Genomic DNA, 16,795 nt, shown 5'->3' with positions numbered 1-16,795 from the left:
AAATTCTTTCTTCTCCACTCTCCTATCGGGCAGAAGATGCAAAAGCCTGAAAGTATGTATGACCGGGCACAAGGACAGCTTCTACCCTGCTATTATCAAACAATCCAATGGTTCCTCAGTGCAATAAAATTGACTCTTGATCTCACAATCTACCTTGTTATGAGCTTGCACCCTACTGACTGCCTGCTCTGTACTTTCTCAGTAGCTGTAACACTTTATTCTGCATTCTGTTATTGTTTTACCTTGTTCTACCTCTGTGCACTGTGTAATGATCTGATCTGTACAAACAGTATGCAAGACAAGCTTTTCACTGTATCTTTGTACATGTGATAATAATAAACCAATTCTAATTGAGTACATTAAGAAGACCTTTGCAATCAACTGAGGACAATTTGAAGTTTGTTTAAACTGATTCAATAAGGACTCTTAACAGTTGCATATCATTAACATGAATGTCATCTGTCTAAACAAAGCTTCGGTCTCAGTCTTCAAAATATCTCACCAGTGGGACCCTATGTATTTGATTTGCCCAGATGATGATTATTAGAGATGATGAAATATTTTAAACAGTTTTTAAGGCTTACTGTATATCATTTGGTCATGAGCACATGTGCAGCCACATAAATTATATTGATTGGTATTTAGTTGTGATGCCAACTTGCCTCAGGAGCTTTAAATTGTTTCTCTTTCAGCAACAAACAACTTCCATTTAATTAACAGCCTCAACATGCTGTAGTATTTAGACGGCATTGGCAAACAACAACATTAATTCCATTACATATATGGAGATAAATGGGTACTGTCTATAGGCACGATACAAAGATAAGTTTCAAAATGCATCTTAAAGAAGAATGAAAGGGGAGAGATGAAGAGAAAGTGGAAGGCAGAGAAGGAGTGAAAGGAGATCGAGAGGCAGAGAGAGTGAGAGAAAGAGAGAGAGGGAGAGAGAAAGGGAGAGAGTGAGAGAGACAGACAGAGGGAGAATGAGAGAGAGTGATAGTGACAGAGACAGAGAGAGACAAAGAGAGAGGGAGTGAGAGGGGAGGAGTGAGAGGGGAGGAGAGAGAGAGAGGACAGAGGGGGGAAGGGGGGGAGAGAGATTTAAGAATGGAATCTTAGAACTTAGCTATTCTCTAAAGTTCAACTACAGGATCAACTAAAGTTCACAGAGAAGATAGGGGCATGACAGTGGAATAACCTGATCATAAGGAAGAACATTTTGCAATGGAAAATAGAGTAAGAAATAGAAAAAGAAGAGAACCCATTAAGTATTTTCATCTAAGGATGACCAACTGAGGTGTTAGGCCTTGCTCGTTAGTTTCATTCTTGCAAGTGTGATTAATGTGGAAGAAGGTTGCAAGTTATTTTAGTTCTGCCAGAAAAGGAATGGTACTTTTTCAAGATTTGCCTCCATGGTCTTGTTTCCTTCTCTCAGTTACCCATGTAGAGTGACAAGAGGGCGACAACTGAATTCTCATCAGCTACGTTAGGATGAACGAGAAGGCACAAAAGATCATGAAGATTGACTGGAATGAGGGATTTATCAGGAATCTATCCAAAGAAACCACTGCAGGCTCCCAGATATTTACCGGGTAAGCAGTGATGGGCAGAATGGCCTGACACTGCTCCTATGCCTTCCGGTCTTATGAATATGGATGCTGAAACTCAGTAGTTTTCTCAGTTATGAAATGCAGAAATTGCTTTCAGTGGATATTATCATAAGTATACAGTGGACAGTACACACTAGAGTACCAAAAAGAGTTTTAATGTTTTCCATTTCAACTCTCGATATGATAACTTTTCTTTGGTATGGAGAATCCTATCAGCCACTCCAGAGGAAGTGAACCAAGTTCATTTGCCTTCTACAAATTCAAATTCAAGGAAGATCATAAAGAAGGCCAAAGTCAACATGGTTTCCTTCAGGAGAAATCTTTCCTGACAAATCTGTTGGAATTCTTCGAGGAAGTAACAGGCAGGATAGACAAAGGAAAGTCAGTGGATGTTGCTTACTTGGATTTTCAGAAGGCCTTTCAAAAGGTAATACATATGAGGCTGCTTAACAAAGTAAGAGCCCATGATATTAAGGGAGAGATACTAGCATGGATAGAAGATTAGCTGAATGCAGGACGCAAAGAGTGGGAATAAAGGGGGCCTTTTCTGGTTAGCTGACGGTGACTAGTAGTGTTCCACAAGGGTTAGAGTTACGGCACCATGGCAGTGTGGGCCACTTCTTTTCATCTTATATGTCAACGATTTAGAAGGCAGGATTGGTCAAATTTGCAGAAAATATGAATGCAAGTGGAGGGGTAGGTAGTGTTGAGGAAACAGAGAGTATGAAGAAGGACTAAGACAGGTTCGGAGAATGGGCAAAGGAGTAGCATTTGAAATATAGTTCAGGGAAGTGTATGGTCATGCATCTTGGTAGAGGAATAAAGGCATAGACTATTTTCTAAATGGGGCGAAAATTCAACATCAGAGGTGCAAAGGGACGTGCAAGTCACTGTGCAGGATTCTCTACAGGTTAACATGCAGGTTGAGTCGTGGTAAGAAAGGCAAATGTAAGGTTAGCATTCATTTCAAAAGGGGCTAGAATATAAGAGCAGGGATTTCATGCTGAGGCTTTATAAGGCAATGGTCAGACCACACTTGGAGTACTGTAAGCACTTTTGGCTTATGCCGGCACTGGAGAGGGTCCAGAGGAGGTTCACAAGAATGATTCCAAAAATGGAAGGATTAACAGACGAGGAGTGATTGATGGCATTTGTACTCACTGGAGTTCGAAGATGAAGGGGGGGGGAGATCTCATTGAGATGTATGGAACATTGAAAGGCCTAGATAGAGTGGAAGTGGAGAGGATGTTTCCCATAGTGCACGAGTCTAGGACCAAAGAGCACACCCTCAGAATAGAGGGACGTCCATTTAGAACAGAGAAGAGCGGCAATTTCTTTAGCCAGAGGGTAGTGAATCTACCACAGACAGCTGTGGAGGCCAAGTCATTGAGTATATTTAAAGTGAAGGTTGATAGGTTCTTGATTAGTAAAGGTGTCATAGGTTACGGGGAGAAGGCAGGAGATTAGGATTGAGAGGGATAATAAATCAACCCATGATGGAATGGTGGAGCAGACTCAATGGGCAAATGGCGTAATTTTGCTCCAACAGTATGTCTTACGGTCTTATCTGTGTCTGTGTTTGGTTATGACACTGAAAGGTATTTAGACAAACAATTCAGAAGATTACATATAATAAATTCTATATATTTCCTATTTCTATACTGTGTCAGAGGAGATCAGCCACATTTGAATGGTATGCTTGAGCAATCAACTATGAAAAACTAAAAAAGAGTAGAAATGTTTTGTTCTTTGTGGATCTGAGGAGACTGAGAGAAGTTTTGGGCAGGAGTACAAGATCATGACAGGTCCAGAAAGGATAAATAGGGGGTAGCCATTCCCATAACCGCATTGTTCAAGGGACAGGAGGCACGATTTAAAATGAAGGGTGGCAGGATAGGTTGCAGTTTGACTCATGGTAAGGAAGGCAAATCCAATGTTAGCATTTATTTCAAAAGGGCTAGAATATAAGATCAAGGATTTCGTGCTGAGGCTTTATAAGGCACTGGTCTGACCACACTTGGAGTATTGTGAGCCTCTTTGGCTTATCTAAGAAAAGATGTGGAGAGGGTCCAGAGGAAGTTTGCAAAAATGATTCCGGTAGTGAAAGGATTAACATACAAGGAGCACTTGATGGTGTTTGTACCTATTGGAATTTCCAAGAAACTTTTAAGATGGTGTAGTTTTTGTTTAAATAGCCTTGAAGTGCTTTCTAGAAGGGAGCTTTCAGAAAAGGCAGTTTGTAAGGAGTAATGTCCACAATGATTTTTCCTGCCTGTTTTTTGTCCTGGGCACACACAAGTCCTGTTGTGGTGGTAAACTGCAGTCAATGATCTTTTCTGCTGACCTGATAGACCACTGTAGTTTTCGTAAATTGTGAGAGGATGTTGCACCAGACCAGACAGTAATGGCTGATGTGAGGATGCTCTCTATGATGGCAGTGTAGAAATTAGCAGCTTCTTCACAGATTTGGTGTGATGCAGGATCAGCTAAATTTCCTTATTTTTGTATTTATCATTATTAACAATTCCTTTGCCAGTCCATGGAAGAAAAAGATACTAAACAGTGCCTGACTTTACAATCTCCTGCAGTGACTCACCTCTCCCTCTCTGGGCCACGGCCTTCCATTTTGTGTGTACTTGCTCTGATTTTGTCTTTTCTTCTGCCCTCCATCCGCAAACTTGCACAGCAAAGGCTCACCGGGGGCTGCGAAGGCAAACCGCCAAGGCCACATTAATAACAGCGAAGTGATTATATCAGAAGTACATTTTTTCATGTTGTTGAACACTTTTGAAGTTCAGCTTGTTAAAACAGATACCAGAGGTCCCTTCACATTCAATGCCAACAGCTATACAAACCATGCAAACTTCAAAACACAGATAGGGAGCAGAGATTATTTTATACTGGTGTCTGACAAATTCCTACAAATGTTAGAAAAAAGATAAAGTATTCCACAAGGCAGATGAGAGTTAACCACCTGCATTTTGGTGTGAACTTTTTATCTGGTCTTGCAGATGTATGATATAAAAATGCCAAATGACTTTGAACAATGCTGCTTCCCCAAGATTGTTTGTCGAATTGTTTTTACAACTGGAATAACCCTAGATGAAGTCTATTTTCAGCCTGGTGGAGGAGGCCAGTTAATTCTTCCTTTATTGCTGCATATTCTGAATCCTGTTACCATAAGATTCAAGATTGTTTAATGTCATTTCCAGTACACAAGTGTCAAGGAGAATGAAATAATTGTTACTCCGGATCTAATGCACTATTAAAAAAATACACTATAGTTCAAGTTCAAAGTTATTGTTATCTGACTGAACATATATAGAACTAAATGGAAGTGTTCTTCTGGCCCACGGTGAATTCACAGACAGCACATAAAGCAAAATATTATCACAACTATGTTGATAAACTAGAAATCAGCAATACATAAGATAAAAACACAATAATAAAATAAACACACTTTTGTAAAGTAGGTTCACATTCCCAAATCTGGAGAATAAATACCTCTTGAAATTTCCTCACGTTCAGTGTTAACCCAAAGCCAAATATCAGAATAATTAATACTTGCAGACACAAACTTATGATCATGGTGAGATGACAGCCATTGTGCTTGGCAATAAAAATATACCTCGGTATGGTGTTGGGAAGCCCTGAGGAAATGATAAGGGGAGAACTCTCCAGCGTGTCAGAGGAGTTCCTCAAAGTACCGTGAAGGAGATCCTTCAAGGACTGCTTCAATGACAAGCTTTGGTGTCATTAATGGGGACGACATCGAGAAATTGTCTTTCTCTTAGGTCATAGAGAGATCTAGGGAAGCACGGTAGTGTAGTGGTTAGCGCTACGCTATTACCGAAGCACTGATCTCCAATTGGCATTCAATTCCCACCACTGTCGGTAAGAAATTTGTACATTCTCTCTGTCACGAGGTTTCATCTAGGTGCTCCGGTTCCTTCCCACATTCCAAAGGCGTATGACGAGGGTCAGGGTTAATAGGTTGTGGGCATAATATACTGGTGCCAGAAGCAGGGTGACACTCAAGGATGCAGTGCTACCGGAGCTCACCGGGGCACTGCTCCGGCACCTCTGTAAAAACCAGCCAAAATAAACAAGCGGGGAATTTAACAGCGGCCGCATATTAAACAGAGGGAATTTTACAGGAGTGGGGGTTGGGGAGAGGGGGTGGTGGCTGGTGGGGAAAATACCACTAATAACATTAAGATATTTGATCGTTTTTGGTGAAATCCTGGAGCTGTGGCTGTTTTGTGAAATTCCTCCTCGCTCGACCCGTTGTCCCAGCAAACCCTGCTGTAGCCTCCCGCCATTTCACGGATCCTCAGTCTCTTCCCAGCACTCGTTGTTTGAGCGTTGTTCACCGAGAAATTAAAAATCATAGATCTTTTGAAAAGTGGCATGTCGCTTGCTGAAGTGGGCTGTAAGGTCGGTAAGAACGAATCGAGCATTCGCACGATAAAGCAGAAAGAAGCTGAAATTCGTGGAGGTGTTAGTGCTACCCCTGCAACTGCAAAAGTGGTCTCTCTGGTTCGTGATGAAGTGCTTGCAAAGACTGAGAAAGCATTAAGTGTGTGGCTAGAGGACATGTCACAGAAGCATATACCTGTTGATGGCAAAATTATGCATGAAAAAGCACTTAGCCTCCATGAGCACTACTGTGAGGGGGTTGAGGAGAGCAAGAGGAAGGAGTTTAAGGCTAGTAAGGGATGGCTGGCTAGCTATGTAAAGCACTACAGCCTCAAGAACTTAAAGATCATGGGAGAATCGACATGGCAGATGTACCAAGTATCTTATCATGGAACCGATCGAAGTACATGCTTGAAGTCTCTCAGAAAAAAAATTGTGATCACAAACTATCAAAAGCTCACACTGCTGCTCTAAGTGCTGAAAATATAGCTAGTGAAGATGCTCTTGGAAAATTATGTGACACCATGAATGCTTCGCATCTAAAGGCAACTTGTTCAATTTTTCGTTCTGCGTATTATTTAGCTCAGAATGACAGACGACTCTCTGATCACTTTGGCTTATTGGAACTTAAAAAAAAATGGTATTGACATTGGAATTGGACTGCATTCCCACACTAGTGCTACAGAGATAATTAATCACATAGCCATTAATATGAAAAAGAAAATTTGCCAGCATATCAAGCAGATAAATGGCAAATTTTCTGTTCTCATTGATGAATCAACAAGCCTAAGCATTAAGACCACCCTAATAGTTTATTTGAAATGTGAAAGTGATAAGGAAGATGATTCCCATTTTATGTTTTTAGGTCTAATTGATCTGCCTGATCAGAAAGCTGTAACTATTGCTAAGCATCTATTGAACTGTCTCAATAACCATGGGTTTGATGACTCTTACTTGAAACAGAACCTTGTAGCATTTGCTGGTGATGGGGTGAGCGTAATGCTTGTGTCAAATCTGGTGTTGCTACAATTCTCAAGGAACATTACCCTGATGTGATAATTTGTCACTGTCTTAATCACAGATTAGAACTTGCAGTAGGTGATTCGGTGAGAGAAGTTCATGGAATAAATCATTTTCAATTATTTATGGACAAATTGTACTCTGTTTCCAGTAGATCACTTCTAAATCAAAAGGAACTGTCGAATGTGCCTCTCAACTGGAACAACAAATTTGCAAAATAGGCTGTGTTCTGGGCACCAGGTGTGTAGCTAGTTCGTTTTGAACAGTTTCAGCAGTGTGGCAGAATTACGAAGCACCATGTTTTCATTTTGAAAAAGCAATGAAGGATGAAACAAGATCTGGGAGTGACAGAAAAACCTATGAAGGTCTGTTGAAAAGACTCTCTTCAGAGCAGTTTCTATTGGACTTAGCTCTAATGTATGACACGTTGCATGAACTTGGTTTACTGTCAGAGTGTTTACAGAAACGCACCACTACAATTGTTTATGCAGACAAATTGATCCAACGGAGCACAAGATCACTGCACGGACTGAAAGAGCAACCTGGTACAAAAACTCTAGAGGCAGTTGAAAAGGGGAAGTTTGGAGAAATCACCTTAACAAGCAACAACAAAATTGGCTCCATTAATATCTACAGTTTCTTACTAATCTTATAAACAATTTGCAGCACTGTATGTTCACGGCAACATCCTTGAAAAGTTCTCAAACTTCTAAACCTCAAAGTATGTATAAATCCCTGCTAAATGAAATGTGTGTCCTTGATAAAGATAACTGGCCTGCTGAAATACCGCCTAATTATGGAGAAGCTGCAATATCATCTCTCTGTAAGAGGTTTAAGCTTTCTTCTTCCTCTGTAATAAATGCCTTCAGAGATTATGTGGAGGATCATGGACGCTGCATCCCCCAAGATTTACCCCCATTACTGAGCTGTTCACAATTTATTCCTATGAGTACTGCTGAGTGTGAGAGAGGATTCAGTCACATGAACTTGATAATAACAACAACACGCTCAAGAATTCTCATAAATCATGTATCAGCGCTTATGTTTGTTAAACTACACGGACCTCCTCTAGTTCAGTGGAATCCTGAGCTGTATGTCACATCATGGCTGCGGTACCACAGATCAGCAGATGACACCAGCACGAGAGTTGTTTCAGTCCCCTGAACACATATTACACCTGACAATTGGTGGAAATTATTGTAAAACTTCTCATCGGTGTCATTTGGTAAGTACGTAGGTAATTACTTTTAAATTGGTAAAATACATGATTACCATCTTTTTCTTTACTTGCTTGATAATTATATTTTATGATAATTAGTGAGTGCAACCGTGCAATACTTTGTCATATTATTAAATTAAGTATTATATGTTTTATTGTACCAGTTATACACTGAAATGTAGTGATAGGCTATAATCTTGTTAATGTCTTAACTATCACTATATTTCTGTGGAGCTCTGGAATTCATATATTTCTTTCATCTCAGTTTAGTGCTTGACATTATAAGAAGCCCTATTCATACATATACAAACATTCGTATATGTCACACCCAATTTGTTTACCTGCTCATTACATGAATAGGGCAAGGTTTCCCAGTACATGAAATGAGCAGGTACACAAATTGGGTGTGACATATATATAGAGAGGATACAGGAAATAGCAAGCATTTTGTCAGCTCCGGCACCTAAAAAATTACTACTGCACCCTGGTGACACTTACGAGCTGCTCAGCACAATCCTCTCTGATTGATTTGACAAAAACTGTGTATTTCACTGTGTGTTTCAATGTTTCAATTTACAGGTGAAAAATAAAGCTAATCTTTATCTTTTCTGAAGAACTTCATTGAACCCTGATGGGAAACCTATGAAGGAGTCAGAAGAGACACTTATTAAATATAGGTTAGGGAAAAAATTTTCAGCGTGCTGGATGCAGACCACTGGTTGAGTTCCACAAGGAGAGCTTAGATTTAATACTTCTGGCAGGTACCTTAAAAATGAGTATTGGGCCAATAATTTTTCTGGAGAACAACCAATAGAATGTACAAACAGAAATTATGCACGCATTGAGGAGTTGCTTGCTGTGGTCTTTGAAGTGGAGAGGATTCACCAAAGACCAATGTTAAATCCTGGACATTCTCAATGATCACAAACTATTTGAGGTTATTACTGTCGATACCATAAGACACAGGAGCAGAATAAGGCCACTCAGCACATCAATTCTGCTCTACCACCTATAAATTATATAAAATATTTGCCAATATTCAAAATGAACACCTTTCCTACATTTTAGCTTGCTTTCAGAAACATTCTGTTAAAATAATACCAGGAACATCTCTGTCAAAACCCATCAGTCTGTGAGACCATAAGACATAGGAGCAGAATTAGGCTAATCAGCCCATCAAATATGCTCCACCGTTCCATTATGGTTGATTTATTATCCCTCTTAACCCCATTCTCCTTCATTCTCCCCATAATCTTTGATGTTCTGACTAACCAAGAACCAATGAACCTTCACTTTATATATACCCAATGCCTTTGCCTCCACAGCCATCTGGGGCAATGAAATCCACAGATTCACCACTCTCTGGCTGTAGAAGTCTCTCCTCATTTCTTTCCTAAAGGGATGTCCTCTATTCTGAGGCTGTGCCCTCTGGTCCTAGTCTCTTTCACGACTGGAAACATCCTCTCCACATCCACTCTATGTAGGCCCTTCAATATTCAGTAGGCACTCTGCAATCACCAAACAAAAGATCATGGAGAATGCTTAGTAAGGATGTAGATGTACAGTATAAAGATTTATTGGTCTCCAGGCAAAAGCGTGCATACTGTCGACACATTTAGTTGAGCCTACCTCAAGGACACAAGAGATGCTGAGAATACTGACATTGAGAAAATCAATGCTGCAAGACATAATCTATTCTCTGAAACACTGACACAGAAGATGGAGTAGTCCATCAGTTTAGATTCCGCAATGCCTGAAGCAAACGATTCAGGCAGAAAGAAAGAGATGTTGTGAGAAGCTAAAACTTTTTGTAGTTTCCACACCCTTTCATCTCTTGAACAATACAACACTTGTACAACATTTTCATGAGGTGGATGTCAATGTAGTGAGGCTGCCCTGGTTGGGGTGTCTGAACATGGAACATAGAGCGTTACAGCACACTACAGTACAGGCACTTTGCCCATGATATTGTGTGAACCTTTTAACCTACTCTAAGATCAATCTAACCCTTCCTTCCTACATGCTTCCTTCTCTCTACTCCATCAGGAACAAGGTACTGGAGCCTCAGGACCCACACCATCAGGATCAGGAACAGTAATTACCCCTCAACCATTAGGCTCTTGAACCAAAAGGGATAACTTCACCCAACTTCACTTGCCCCATCATTGAAACGCTTTCACAACCAATGGACTCACTTTCATGAACTCTTCATCTCATATTCTTGATATTTATTGTTTATTTATTTATTATTTCTTTCTTTTTGTAGTTGCACAGTTTGTTGTCTTTTGCACACTGGCTGAATGTCCAAATAGCAGAGTCTTTCATTGATTCTGTTATAGTTATTATTCTATAGATTTATTGATTTTGCCCACAAGATAATTAATCTCAGCGTTGTATATAGTGACATATGTGTACTTTGATAATAAATTTACTTTGAACTTTAACTTTTCTTTTTAAGCCCATCACCCCTACTGGGGCATAGGCCACCAACATCAGCTCACCAGAGTCCTCTGTCCTGGGCCTGTCTTTCCTGTTGTCCCCATGAGTAGCCCATCTTCAAAGATCCTTCTGTTCCCAGGGATGACGTCCTCGGAGCCTCTGTAGGCTTTTCTGTAGTCCTGTGTTTTTACGGGATGGGGTTGCCAAACCTTTCTCCTTTCGCAGCCAGGCTTGGGACCGTCCATCATCGACCATTTTTGTATCCTCCATTTGCATATCTAAGAGTCTCTTAAATGTCCCTAATATACCTGTCTCCAACACTACCTCGAGCAGGGCATTCCACACACCCACCACTCTGTGTAAAAACTTACCTCTGACATCCCCCTTTACTTTCCTCCAATCATCTTAAAATTATGCCTCATCATATTAGTCGTTTCTACCCTGGGAAAAAGTCCCTGGCTGTCTACTCAATCTATGCCTCTTATCATCTTGTACACCACTATCAAGTCACCTCTCATCCTCCTTCACTCCAAAGAGAAAAGCCCTCGATCACTCAACGTATCTACATCTGGAACCAGGTAGCTGAATCTCAGAACGATAGCCAAGTCAGTCAAGTCTGACTACAGAAGACATTAGTTCACTTAGACTTTACAATTTTTTTACGTAAGACGATTGTGGAGACTCATTCACTAAACATAGTCAGGTGGGAGATGAGTAGATTTTTAGATATGAAGGACATCAAGCAATATATTTTGAGTGCAAGAAAGTTGCACTGAGGTTGAAGTTCAGCTGTGAACATGCCAAATGATGAAACAGACATACAGGGTTAATTGGCCCACTCCTTGCTTCCTTAAGTCCTCATGTAAAAGCTGGTCTGGGCACTCAAGCTGACCTGAACCTTAGAGGTGTAAGAGCATTGCTCCCAATTTATGAAGAAGCGCTATGAGTAAATGTGCTCACTCCTGACATCTAGAGATGGATGACTACTGCCTTTGTAGTGCAAGAGAAAGGATCTGCTGGCCAGTGATGATCAGGGATCACATGTGGAAATACAATTCATGTGGATCTCTAGAAAGGAAACAATTAACTTTCATCAGGTCCCCAAAAGACCCCAGACACACTTGTGCCAGACATAATTTTCCTAAAAGAGCTCTAGCATTAAATGTTAACATCTGTTTCACCGACCATAGCTGATGCCTGACCTACCATTTCCAGTGTTTTATGTTTTCAGTTTAGATTTCCAGCATCTGCTGTTTTTGCTGCTTTTCAGTAACTAAACCTCAGTTGTTCTGGACAGGGCAACAAACACAAAATGTAGGTCAAGGCAGCATAAGACCATAAAGATATAGGACCAGAATTAGTCCATTTAACCCATCAAATCTGCTCCACCATTTCATCATTTCATTTCCCCTCTCAGCCCCAATCTCCAGCCTTTCCCCCGGATTCTTTCATGCCCTGATCAATCAAGAATCTATCAATTTCTGCCTTAAATATGCCCATGACTTGGCTTCCACAGCTGCCTGACAAAATGAATTCAACAGATTCCCCACTTTACAGAGAGGAATAAGCAGTCGATATTTCACACTGAGACCATTCATAAGGATTGTTTATTCTTCTCTATAGATGCTGTCTCTCCTGCTGAGTCCCTTCAGCATTTTGCTTGAGTTGCTCTGGTTTCGTAGCATCTGCAGAATCTCTTGGGTTTATGTTCTGGACAGGCTCACTGCACTAAATGAAAAAACAAAAAGAACGCAACAGCAACGGAGGAAACAAGAACTCTTCAGTAATACCTGTCTAAGGCTATAGGCCCTAATGATTGACCTCATATGCAACTGTAGGTCTATAAACTCCCCCAATTTTTGAAAAGGACAGTATGAAAAGTGACCTTCACATTCTACGAAGGTTTTGCCAAGAAAACAAAATGGCTGTACCAAGGCTACTCCCTTAAGTAATGTGATAAACAGCACTCTATATTGCAACATGGATTAGAACCAATGAGAATCAATGAATGTTCAATGTACAGCAATACACCATTCAGTCCATCTCATCTATGCCAACTCTAAAGCTGTGCATGATTATTCCAATTGCTCATATTAGGCCCATATCCCTCTACTCATTTACTTATCCAAGCACCTGTCCAAACACCTTTTAAATGTTTTAATTGTATCTGCCTCAACCACTTCTTTTGGCTGCTCGTTCCATAGAACCATCACCTTCTGTGTGAAATATTTTCCTCTCAGACCTTCCTTAATTTTTTTCCCTTTCACCTCAAACCGCGAAGGTTCAAAGGTTCATTTATAATCAAAGTATCTGTGCAGTATACAACTTTGAGATTTGTCTTTTCCAGATAGCCACAAAGCAAAGAAAACCATGGAAGTTGTTTAAAGAAAAGCATTAGCCCTGCCCAGTTGCACAAAAAAAAACAAATCTCGCAAACAGCTCCACAAGTAACCCTGCCATGTGGAAAAAAAATCATGCAAATGGCAACAAAAACAGCAAACCCCCTAATTCCAACCCCACCCTTGCACAAAACATAGCTCATCTCAACAAAAGGAAACAAGAAAGAATGCACGAAAACACAGAATGTAAAAACCGTTGAACTGAAAGAGACCAATTTGAACGACAGTCCACAGTCTATAAATCCATAAATTGTAGAACATCAGTAACACCCTTCGACAGTGTCGAGGGAGAAAGAAAGCACTCAAATCCAAAGGCCTTCCCTTGGGAGCAGAGTGCAATAGGGCATCATACATAGACACTTTATCCAGCAGCAACGACAGATCCATCACAGCAACAAGCAAGAAGCAGGTAGCTGGCGCTGAACACTCGCTTGCCACCACATTCGTCTTGCTGTTTCAATCTTCCTCTGTGCTTCAATCGGTGAGAAGTAGAGTCGATCATGGGCTCATGCCCCATCCCTAAGCTTTTTCACCTCAAGGTCACACGCCTCCTGGAATTTTCTCAGAGACAGCAAAGTATTAGATCACTCAATCAATCTCCAAGCTGTAAATTGCAGGCTCCAAACAGCTCCAGAAACATGGTTAAGATAAAAAGACATAGGAGAAGTGAAATAAATAGTTCTATGGACTATGTGGAAGACATTATATAACCATATAACAATTACTTCAGGAGAGTTGTTTGCTGGCACTATCTTGACTGCCCTATGCCCTCATTCTAAGAAAAAAGACTTTGAAGGGTCTCCTTCAAAGATCTTTCATGAGTTGTGATGATACGTTTCAACCCAAAGTATCCACTTCTTATTCTTCTCCAAGCGGTGGAGAGAGAGGGGAAAGGGTTTCAAGTACAGAAACAGAGAGAAGTTGGAAATAAAAGAGGTTATGCAGACGCTGGATATCTTGAGGAACACACAAAAAGTAAAGTGCTGGAAGAAAGCAGGTTGGGCCTCATCTATGGAGTCCTTGCCTATCAGATGACTTCTTCTTCAGTGCTTTACCTCTTCAACCTATCACCGCCCAGCTTCTTACTTTATCGCCCCCCCTCCACCCAACCACCTTCCCCCTCACCTATCACCTGCCAGCTTATGCTCCTTCTCCTTCCCCACCCCCACCTCCTACAACCCCTCACCAACTTAGAATTCTGGCTTCTGCGTTCTTCCTTTGCAGTCATGCTATAGGATCTTTGCTCGAAACATTGTCTTTTTGTTTCCATCACCCCCCAACCCCGCAAATGCCGCTTGACCTGCTGAGTTCCTCCAACATTTTGTGTGTGTTACTCTGAATCTCCTGCATCTGCAGAATCTCTCATGTTTAATACTTTCTATGCCCTTCACATTATTACAGACCTCTACAATTAGATTAGGTAGGCTTCATTTGTCACATGTACCTAGAAACATACAGTGAAATGCATCACTGAGTCGAGGATGTGCTGGAGACAGCCCACAAGTGTCGCCACACTTCCAGTGCCAGTATAGCACACCCACAACTCACTAACCCTGACCCGTTTATCTTTGGAATGTGGGAGGGAACCGGAGCACCTGGAGGAAACCCACACGGTCATTGTGAGAACGTACAAACTCCTTACAGAAAGCAACTGAAATCCATCCCCAATTTTACAGCTGGTACTGCAAAGCGTTGAACTAACCACTGTTGCCCCACTTGATGAATGGTACATGCAGCATTATCACAAAACAGCCACTAAGGCACTGATTAATATCCAGGAAATTTTCCAGTTTCGAAAATTCTAGGACAACATATACATTTACTAGATTCCTTTGCCAACATTCTGATGTCCTTAAGGCAAAGCTATTAAGCATCACACTTACAGTACAACCTGCCAAAGATACTGATATCATTAGATAACACCAACCAAAGAGTCAAGATTATATAAACACAAAGGCTTCTACATTATAAATCCTGCATAAAAGTCACCATATACAATTCTGAGATTAATTTTCGGGCATAATCAATAAATCTATAGAAAAATAACCGTAACAAAATCAATGAAAGACTGCTATAACTTGGGTGTTCAACCAGTTTGCAAAAGACAATAAATCATGCAAATACAAAAGGAAAGAAATAATAATAACTAAGGAATAAATATCGAGAGCAAGAGATGAAGAGAACTGAAAGTTAGTCTGTAGGTTGTGAGAACAGTTCAATGAAGTTGAGGGAAGTTATTCCCTTTGGTCCAAGAAGATGATGGTTGAGTGGTAATAACTGTTCCTAGACCTGTTGGTGTGAGTCCTGAGGCTCCAGTACCTTCTTCCTGATTACAGCAAGGAGAGGACAGCATGACCTGGGTGCGAAGGTTCTCTGATGATGGAGTACATTGTTCTTTAATCATCGTTTGAATGCATTTTGCTCAGCAGTCAATCAACTGTACAACCCCTGGAGTCTGCTTAAATGAGAGCAACCATTTTTTGCCGTTTCTGTGGTGAGAATTGTGCAATTATGCAGAATCAGAATATCTCTAGTAATCTGGTGGAGTCAAATCTCTTCAAACTCATGATTAAATATAATCATTTGCATGTCTTCTTTGTTACTGCATCAATATGTTGGGTCCAAGATAGATCTTCAGAGATCTCGACACCCAGGAACTTGAAACTCCTCATCCATCAATCTACTGATAGCAGGTCTGTGTTCCCTCAGCTTCCCTTTCCTGAAGTTCACAATCAACTCCCTGGTCTTAATGATGTGAATCCAAGGTTATTGTTGCAACACATTTCAGAATCAGAATTAGGATCAGGTTTAATATCACTGGCATGTGTTGTGAAATTTGTTGTTTTGCAACAACAGTACATTGCAATACTTAATATGACTATAAATTACGATAAGTATACATAAAAAAAGAAAATTAAAATCAACTAAGTAATGCAAAAGGAAGGGAAAAATGCCGAGGTAGTGTTCATGGGTTCATTGTGATAGAGTCATAAAAAATACTGCCTAGTCCCATCGCCTGCAACCAGATCACAGCCCATACCCTTACTATCCATAGACCTATCCAAATGTTGAAATGGAGCTCTCATGCACCACTTGCACTGGCAGCTCCTTTCACACTCTAAGAACCCTCGGAGTGAAGAAGTCTCCCCTTATGTTCCCCTTAAGCATTTAACTTTCCATCCTTAATTAATGATCTCTAGTTGTAGTCCCACCCAACCTCAGTGGAAAAAGCCCGCATTCATTTACCCTAACTAGACCCCTCAGAATTTTGTATATCTTTATCAAATCTACCTCAATCTTCTACATTCAGAAATCTGAAGGCAGAGGGGAAGAAGCTGTTCCTGAATGTTGCCTGTATGTCTTCAGGCTCCTGTATCTCCTTTTTGATGGCAGTAATGAGAAGAGGGCACATCCTTAATGATGACACCAATTTTTTGAGGTATTGTCTTTCGAAGATTTCCTGGATGCTGAGGAGGCCAGTGCCCATGGATCTGGCTGAGCTTACAACTTACAGCTGCTGCTTTTCCGATCCTGTGCAGTGGCCCCTCAAAGCCAGACGGTGATGCAACCAGTTAGAATGCTCTCCATGGTACGTCTGCAGAAACTTGCAAGTGTCTCTGGTGACATAATAATTCTCCTCAAATCACGCATTTAGATAAATTACTTAGTTTTTAAAGACTCTAAATTAA

General features: G+C 40.7%; 1 protein-coding gene across 7 annotated transcripts in view; it reads right to left on the bottom strand.

The window, feature by feature from the left end:
* Nucleotides 1–16,795, bottom strand: part of LOC140212421 (RNA-binding motif, single-stranded-interacting protein 3) — a 1,294,896-nt gene that overhangs the window by 118,168 nt on the left and 1,159,933 nt on the right. For all 7 annotated transcript variants that reach the window (XM_072283183.1, XM_072283184.1, XM_072283188.1 and 4 more), the window contains one exon: nt 4,207–4,313. In XM_072283183.1, coding sequence (XP_072139284.1) covers nt 4,207–4,313 — 107 coding nt within the window. The remainder of the gene's footprint in view (nt 1–4,206; nt 4,314–16,795) is intronic.

Source organism: Mobula birostris, chromosome 19 (assembly GCF_030028105.1).
Source record: "Mobula birostris isolate sMobBir1 chromosome 19, sMobBir1.hap1, whole genome shotgun sequence".
Lineage (NCBI taxonomy): Eukaryota > Metazoa > Chordata > Chondrichthyes > Myliobatiformes > Myliobatidae > Mobula > Mobula birostris.
The sequence above is the reverse complement of the archived record's forward strand: the minus strand, read 5'-3'. Positions and strand labels throughout refer to the sequence as shown.